At 34.3% G+C, this 9558-nt stretch overlaps 1 protein-coding gene across 1 annotated transcript; it reads left to right on the top strand.

The window, feature by feature from the left end:
* The first annotated feature begins 842 nt into the window (after positions 1-842).
* rad21l1 (RAD21 cohesin complex component like 1) lies at positions 843-8755 on the top strand. Its single transcript, XM_088937169.1, has 13 exons — positions 843-986; positions 1516-1645; positions 1960-2059; positions 2334-2437; positions 2750-2899; positions 3256-3348; positions 3831-3935; positions 4538-4767; positions 5458-5557; positions 5762-5907; positions 6241-6354; positions 6650-6730; positions 8247-8755. The coding sequence occupies exons 1-13, from the start codon at positions 843-845 to the stop codon at positions 8433-8435; spliced, it is 1686 nt and encodes a 561-aa protein (XP_088793295.1). The 3' UTR covers positions 8436-8755.
* The last annotated feature ends 803 nt before the right edge of the window (positions 8756-9558 follow it).

The raw sequence follows: 9558 nt of genomic DNA, 5'->3' as shown, positions 1-9558 counted from the left end.
ATGCCATTTTCTTTTTAAAATGTCCTCAACGTATCTTATTTTGTCATCGCCTCCAATGTTAGACAGCGTTGAAAGCGACGGTGATTAATCAATTCCAGGTAATTTACCTGCGAGCACTGATGAGAGGAACCATCCAGTCGGAAATCATTGCGAGTTCAGTCGGTAGCGCGTCTGAATGGCCCCTCAACAGGTCCTTAACCTTTACAGCTGAGATAGTAAAGCAGTGGTCCTCAGCCCTGGTTCCCTGGGGACCCCAGTATCTTCTGGGCTTTGCTGCAGTCGAGTTCTCAATCACAGGCCAATTCTGCTAATTGATTTCAAGCTGGCGGTGGGGATTTGTAATTGTTATCGTTAGAACTTCCTTATTTGTGTGGGAGTTTGTGTGTGGTGCGTTGGGGTTAGGTAACCGATTGGACCATTATAAAATCACCTATGAAAAGATCCATTGCAAGAAATAAGAACTCTTCATTCTATTTATTTTGAAGCCTCTTCTCAGTTTATTAAGTACAAATAAAAATATCAAGCGTTATTGAGCTTTGTAGTGTTGACATATCATTTTCAATGTGCAATGATAAACGCTACAAAAATATAACTGAAACAAACACCTTAAGCTACATGTTTTGCAGATACTCAGACTGCTTTGCTTTTAAATTCAAAGCATAGCATTTAAGAAGTTAATAAAACAGTTTTAAAAGATTATTGATTTGTCCAGTAGAGCAATAAACTATGCATTATTTTGGAACAGTTATTTTGGCTAGACATAACTGCACTACTCACTAATGGAATTCTGTTCATTTTATCTCTCAGTAGGTTGTCGCTGTTTTGAGAAAACACTGTTCAGGATGTTTTATACACAGCTTTTCATGTGCAAGCGTGGGCCACTGGCTAAAATATGGCTTGCAGCTCACTGGGAAAAGAAGATAACTAAAGCTCACGTGTATGAGTGCAATTTAGAAGACACTGTTAAAGACATACTTTCACCAAAGGTAAGCATTCAAGAAAACAATACTTAAGCAAGAAAAAAGGAAAGGGTATTTGCAAACTTAGTGAATAAATGATGAAAGCATTGGAAAATATGTTCAGTATTTCTGATCTCTCTGTCTGCATTCTCACACAGGGGTTTCGGAACTCCTATTGGAAAATGACATTTAAAAACCAAAATCCTTAAACTTGGATCACACCTTTCCCCTTCTCTCAAACAGACTCATCTCCTTAATCTTGTCAATTTATGTTCAGTTTTTGCTTTCCACACCTCTCCTCCTGTTATCCCTTAGTTTGGACACTCATTCTCATCTGCTTTATGCCCACTTCCCCCCTGATCTTCACACCTTCTTACCTACTCTGTCTTTTGTTCCCCTATGCATAATTTATTTGCTGCTTTCCCTCTCTCCCTCACCCCTGAAGAAGGGTCCACAGCCAGAAAGGCTGGGTGTCTTTTCGTTACCATTCAGCGTGGAATGAACCTTTAACCTGTTCATTTGTAAACGTGTTTACTTGTTTTTTCCTTACACCCAGGTTAAAATTGCTCTGAGAACATCGGGACATTTACTGCTCGGAGTAGTGAGAATCTATTCAAAGAAAGCAAAATATCTTCTTGCGGATTGCAATGAGGCTGTTGTTAAAATTAGAGTGGCCTTTCGTCCAGGTAATCAGTTCCTTTGTTTCTATGTAGATGCATCACTAGCAAAACCTAAAATGGGCAACACGGTGTAATAATTGTTTGTAATTTTCCGAGGCTGTTAGTTTTTGGATGTGCATGTATATTTAGCTAAAACTAAAACCTAGTTTATGTTATGCAATACAGGGCTAATGAATTGAACGCAGTTTTGTTCACAAGCTGTATGAAATATTACCATCTATTGAAATGTCAGTTAATATTATTAGAATTCCTATCTTATAAATTGTAATTAGAACAAATGATTGCACAAACTTTGATTTTTATGAATATTTGTGTTGCAGACCTAACGGATCTCCCCATTGAGAATGCTGAAGCTACATATAAAGCAATCACCTTGGCGGAGAACTTCCATGACTTTGAGTCTCAGCTGCCTGCTGTCAAGTACTGTTAATCAATTGCATGTCCTTCAGTGTCATTGTGCAAAACATGTCAAATGCTTAGACTTTACTTCTGCACTCCAAACTGCATCTTCACTACCCAAACTGTACCTTCATTTAGCTGCACCCATTAATTGGCAGTCGGGTATTCTACAGGCAATGTCCACTTTGGAGATCATGATATCAAAACGTATTTAAAAACCCTTTGTGTTTGCCGTTTTTATAGAAAGGTTTTTTCAGGGTTTCTTCCTTGAAGCTACCTCTTTATACCTCTTCAGCACCATTGAAGTCACTGAACATTTCACTCTGAACCAGTGCCGGAATGAAGACATCACACTTCGAGAAGATTATGGGAATAACTTTCTTCTGGATGACAACTTTGGTACGAATGGCTTTGTAATCTTTAGAACTCTAGGCATGAGTGTCTCGTGACGTGCTCTGTACTTAGAACAGCTAGTACAGCTTTATGATTCTTTGAGCCGAAGTACTGACAGCTATTATTTCACACATCATAGGTAAAAAATTAAATCTCAAAGTTTTTTTTTAGATGTCACCGTTAACTAGAAGAGAAAAGCAGTCAGTGCCAGTGCCTGAGTTATATAACTTTCATTACTTCAGGTAAAGCGATGTATATGCTTTTAGCATATATAATTGAATCTTAAGATAATTGGGTTTATTTTAATGTGTTCGGCAGGAGTTGAGATTCACTCGAGACAGCATGACCTGTTCGATAATGGTGTGCAGATCAACACAGATGATTCCATCTTGCCCAGCTTTGAAAGCCTGGCAGACAGACTCACAGCAGATGGGTTTGGAGATGAAGAAAGTGGTTTTGATATTTTCAGTATGCGTTTTTTAAAACTGCCTGTTTACTCCCCTTCTCTGAAATGGACACCATTGCTTCCCTTATTGTATATAAGAAAAAATACCTGTATTTGGTAGTGTACTCATACCTCTCGTATAATTTATTTAGCAAAAGTACTGTACTTTTGTTTAATTGCAGATAGTGGTTTTAGTTACCAGGTACCCAAGTAGGGTTTGTAATGGAGGAAAGCTACCACCCATTGCTTTCTGCATAAACAACACCAGTAACAGTACTAACAAAACAATTAAAGGTATAATAAGCTATGATACAAAGGGTGGTGTATGCAGCTAATTGGATGTTAAGTATTTTTAGGCTTTTAATGTTTTCAATTTCAGACCTTGTTTTAAATGATGAAGATACTATGCAGAAACAACATTTCAACAAAAACGAGGAAAAAACTATGTCATCGTTGGACATCAACAACAATGGTATGTTTTACTGTTGCTAGCACTTAAAAAATGTTCGTATAGCAAAGTTCGCATTTACAGCTCACTAGTGGCATTTTATAATTTAATATACATAAGGTTTATGTGATAAAACAGACTTAAATGTTATTTTAATTTTCTGATCCATTGCCTGACAAGAAGGTGTCACGAATATATTGAATGTTTTCACAAATTAGCATCAGGATAAATGGTATTGATATATTATTGATATAATTTGAGATTTAATTTCTGAATATAAATATTTAAACTTGTTTTATGTAGTTTAAATTATCACATAAATATCTTTAGGACTGATACATTTTGCTCAACCAGCTTTATTTCTTTACAGATTATTTGTGGGTGATGAAAACTCTTTTTTTCCACTGTAGTGAAATAGTCTAAATATATTTTCAATGGACATATAATTAGAACTTTGTAAAATGTGTAGGTTTGTTTTGAAGTGTGATTGTGTTCAATTTTTATAGACATACAAATTCAGGAGCATGTTGAGGAGACTTCAGCAGTAAAAGAAACAGTTCTGTTGGAAGATGAGGATCAAGGCTTTGCTTTGGAACCCGTTGCAGAAAGTGGTGAATATTTAGAACCATCCTTGATAATCTACATTGATAAATGTATCAGTATATGGATGGTACAAAGTAACCTGTACATTTGTATTACTTGCTCAAAAATATTTTTTTACTATTACATACAATTTAAATGCAATAGTAAATGTTTTGGTTCACAAAGGATCTTTATCAGGATTTAACAGTGTAGGCACTTCTGTTTTAACTTAATTAGGCAAAGGAAAAAGACATAAAATTCTAATATTAAAATGGAGGTTACCTGTTTTTTACGGTTGTGAAATGTACCATTGACTACAACTTTTATGTACTTGATCTGATAATAAAAATGTTTTTAAGCAGCATGCAGGTACATATATACATTTAGATGGATCTTTTGTACCTAATTAAAATTATGTGATGGAGGTGTGTGTAATTAGCTTTACACGTTATGTTAATTGACCATAGTAAATTTGCATCATAGCTTTTCTATAAATTAGCCATTCTTAAATCACCATTGGACATCTTAAAATAACTCAGATAACTATTAAGTTTTATCACCTACCTATCATGAAAAATACTTTCTCCGCTTGACAGTTTTAGAAACTTAACTGTTGAAATCAAACCCTCAGCTTCTTCTGACTCAAAGAAACGAAAGAGAAAGAGGAAGCTTGTTGTGGACCAAGATAAGGAGCTTTCAAACGGCGTCATTCGGGAGCAGATTGCAGGCTACTCCGATATCGTCACCACATTCAGTTCAGCACCGCCACTGAAAAAGCTGATGAGCTGGAAAGAGAACGGAGGAGTGGACAAGCTCTTTCGTCGATCCTGCTTTACTTTCATAAACAGTCAGTTATTTGAGGTAATACAGCCTCCTGATCCCATAAATACAGTAATTTCAAGTCTTTTAAAACAGGTCAACAATAGTAAATCCTGATGATTTTTTTAAACCCTTGAAACTATGTTTAATACCTTTTTGTCTGTAACATATGTATTATTAGAAACACATTGGTGATGTTTAATTGGTTTTACACTACAATTAATCAGTTTTTAGGGGCTTTTATAAAAATACTAAAATGAGAAATAGCAATTTTGGTATTTTCTTCCGTGTTACTCTATTTTCTGTATATCTTTTTTGCTTTAATATAATTATCTTTTATACAGGAGGGGAATCTTTTGATTTTAATTATACTTCAACACTTTGGTTTAATTATAAATGATAATTGCATTTATATAGATTTTCATCCCAAAGTGCCATTGTGTGCCAGCAGCCCCACTATACAGGAGGTCAAACAGGGCAGTTTGCTTCAGCTATTAAATTAGTTGTGATGAACAAACAGGATTTTAATATAACATCCCACCCCAAGGATACCACCTCCTATAGCACTTTGCCTGGTCACCCTGCTGGGGCATTGACCAAGGCCATCCTTGCTTAGATTAGGAAAACTAATGAGATCTGTCCAGAAGGTACTAACATTGCCATAGTCGTGTGTACTAACATAAAGTGTGACAGCAAATGACGATTAAAGCAACTTTGACAATACTTCACCAGCTTTTTCCAAAAGACCTCATACGTGGTGGTTTGAAGAGAAATACAAATTTCGAAGAGCATGAAAGGGAAGAGCCGAGGAACCTGCAGATAGATGGTACAGGTCAGTCTGTCATGACATAACATTCAACAACGATGATATGTGATTACTAGAATTCAAACAGTACTGTACAAATGACCCTTTTTGTACACGTCCATAAGTTAAAGTTGCCTTTTTTAATTATGATTCGTGTTTACGAAATGCTGTAATGTACATATAACTCAATGTTTGGTTTTTGTAATGGAAGTGTTTTCTTTGTCTTTATAGGAGACTGTGAAACACTCATGCACATGATTGAAGATCCAAGTATTCTACAGACCTCAGTGGCTCAAGACTCAACAAGGAGGAGCATTGATCACACACCGCTGTTGTCAACAGATAATGAAAGCAGTCTTGTTTGGAACAGGGAAAATGTAACATTGTCTTTTTCCATTTTAATTTTGTCTTATCTGGTCTTGTCAATGTGACCAAATATTGTGCCTTTTATAATGTGCAGCATAATGAGTGGCTATACAAAGACATGTTACACCTGGGCACAGTAATGTACACTTTAGGAGTAAACTACAACATAAAAAGCATTGTCGTAATGTTTGTACATTTAATTAAACACTGAAAAGTTAATCAAGTTCTGAATAAAATAAAACTTGAGGAAAGAAATAGTAGTGATAATCAGTTTTAAATATACACAATTTGGATGCACTGTGAACTTAGGTCTTGATTAAAAGGAAGCGCTTTGCTCTACACAGGAAGAAGGTGTTGGAGAGACATTTGCAGGTATGCCTTCAGAGGATTCATTGTTTGTTCATCCATCAGCAGAGATACAAGCAGAAATATCACAGACTCAGACACAGTCTGTCCAGGTAATGCAGTGCTTTGGATCTAATTTTTTTAGTCCTTGTAATTCTCTAATTGCAGATGGTTACAAAGTATATAATATTTTGAGTTATATTTTGAAGAGATTAAATAAATAACATGGTTTGCTGTCATACAGCAACTAATAATAAGAATCTAAGTTATTTGGTCTAGTGTGCATTCACAAACCGCAGTTTGCAGCATCCTAAGTATGTTAAATTGACATTATTTGGAAGTAGACTACAACTACAATAATATTTAAAATAATATTAAAACAACATTTTTGATTCTTTAAAAAAATAGGAAGAAACCTTACAGGATTGTGAAGATTCAGAAGACAAAAGGATAAATAAGAGGGTTCAGTATCTGTTGCAGACTTTAAGAGTAAGTAAAGAACTACACATATAGCTTAAATATTTTGTTTTAGGTAATCAAAGAGTGATTAATCGTGAGTATAATAACACTAAGAAATTTTAGGTAGAAAAATATTGAATTTATTTTTTAACACCTTGTTGAGTTTTAGTATCACTAAGTTGCATAGGAGATTGTATGTTTATTTTATCACCACAATCATTATCTGTTATAAAGTGTGATTAGAACAGGTTTAAAACTAAAACAATTTAAATAAGAAATTGTGTTTTGGCATTGTCTTATCATTATCTTCACAGCAGAGTGTACACCACACCAGTGAAGACTAGTTTCAGATTGTTTTGACTGTATTTTAACTTTTTTATTTTGGAAACTGCGCATGGTATTAACCATGTCAGTATACTTCTTCACTACATCTTGTTTATTGTAATTGTTCAAAAATGTATTTCTATTATTTTATTATTATTAAGTAGAATTATGGCAAGTCTGTTTAACAAGAGACTGCAATTGCAGCTGGCCTACCAATAGAGGCCGATAAAGTCCCCTTTTATTGTTACAGCAAAGTTGGATGAGAGTTAGATTATTGGGGGTGGGTAGAAATGCACAATCTCACATGGGATTCATCAGGATTTGTTTGGTATAAAAAGGGCACACACAATGCTAGTGGTGGTTGTTTTTTACCAGTCTTTTTACTAAAGCCATGGAAAACCCAGTAATAAAGGCTCCTATACTTACTTTGACTGTCACTGTGAAATGTTTGTATGTGCAGATCCATGGGACAGCCTAGAATAGGGTCTGTCACAAAAAATGTTTTAAAGTAATTTAGAAACGGTGACATGCAGATTTTCATACATATGTATCTGGTACTGTACACACACACTTCATGTTTTCTGTATTTTGTTAAACTTGTAACTGACACTAGGGGGAGTATAAAGTCTATGACTGAGGCACATATTTTTATCTGAGAAAGTGATGAAAAATCTATAATGAAGACTTGTAGATCAATACACTGTTAAAGGCAAGTTCTAAGTGCTCAAAGACTCAGTGATACTTCCACAACATAAATCGGTTTTGTTATTGTTAAACTTAGTTTTTGTTATGTGATTTATTTATAAAGCAAAACAGTTATGAAAGAGAATAGAACAACAAGCCTATGTATGTTATTCTCTAAAATTCCGCTGTGGGTTTAAATTATGTATCCTTGCAAAAACGTGTTACTTTCAGGTTCTAAATAATACTTTATACTTTTTTAAGTCTATAAATACAAGCCACATTCTGATGTTTCTTTAAGATGCATTCTTCAATTTTAAAGTAAACAGTTATTCTTCCTTGTTATTGCTGACAGTTTTACTTATAAAATATTTTATAATAAGTATGTTTCCATTTAATTTAAGAATGATAAATTCTTAAATAAATGACTTTTGTTTAGAAATCTTCAGATATTCAATGCAGAGTATATTAACAGTAAATTAATTCATATTTATTTCAGCCCTCAGGAAATACTTTAATCTCATTTAATTTTTTCCCACAGAAACAGAGCTACGCAGGAAATACATCATTCAGTTTACAGAGTCTTTTTAAAAACGAAAATCGTAAATGGGTTGCTACAATGTTCTTTTGCTTTCTGGTGTTAAAGAAGCACAACGCTGTTGAGCTCTATCAGAGCAAACCTTACGATGAAATCATTGTAAAACCTGGAATAATGTTTAATAAGTTGTAGTTTTAAAGTTAAAGTAAGAGGACTATGTTCTGTTTACACAGTGAGGTATTAATAATTCTTACAGATATTGTTATACCTTGTGGAAACTGAAACTAGTTATATTAATTTCAAATACTTGGATTAAATCCTACAACAGCAATATTGTTTTTCACGGCAGCACTTCTGAGGAATGTGCTATTAATTCACATTTTCTTAAGACTGTTTCTTTTGTACATTGTGGATCAGTTAAATCAGAAGTGTTTAAATATTCAAGGTTTGTGGTGGTATAGCCAGCTACTTTTAAACATGTGTATATATACTGTATATACAGATATATACACTTTCATTGTTAAAATGTTCTGCATAATTGCTGATAATTACAATTACAAATGTACATTTTACATTATTGATATCTTTTGATGTGTGATTTTGTTCAGAATTCAAGACAGAACATTTATAATAATTTGTAAATACTTTCTAAATCTTTAGCCTCATTTACTTATCGTAGTCTAAAAACTTCACATATTTATTCCATGTATAAATTAAAAATGCAGTCGTGCTGTTCATTGTATATTGTCTTCACTGTTGCTGTGTATTTATGAACTGTTTTCTCTGCTTTTGCTTTTCAAAAGGAATAAAAACTACAATGTCATTAGTGTTTTTAGGTATTTTTATGATTAGACCATGTGTGTAGAAGAGTATGAATTGGCAATGGAGACATTTTTGTAACTCTGCACTTCTTAAACATAGTTCGAGTTCAGGCTGTGTATTTGGAAATGATTGTCCTACTTTGATGTTTCTGTCTTGCTTTTAAATAGTATTCGGTTTTTAGCCTGTTTAGATACACCCATACTGTTAGGTTTTAAGTCATTCAGAACAGCAGAGTCAGACATGCAGTGACGCTCACTTACTCAGGCAGATGGTAGAAAGTACTGCTAAAACTAATTGACATTCACTGTTAGAATTCCCTCTGGTAGGTGGACATTCAGAGGTCTGCTACAGATGACTTGTTCCAGTGGCTGGAACTTGGGATACCTTACTTAGGCCAACTTGCAGTGTTGTCTCTGTCACACAACTGGGCAATATAATTTGAACTTGATTTGTTTTATCTCATAGAGCTGTGAATTTACCTGGTGTATTTCCT

This window comes from Atractosteus spatula, chromosome 19, assembly GCF_055471065.1.
Source record: "Atractosteus spatula isolate fAtrSpa1 chromosome 19, fAtrSpa1.hap1, whole genome shotgun sequence".
In the NCBI taxonomy this organism is placed as follows: Eukaryota; Metazoa; Chordata; class Actinopteri; order Semionotiformes; family Lepisosteidae; genus Atractosteus; species Atractosteus spatula.
This window is presented reverse-complemented; position numbering and strand designations above follow the sequence as displayed.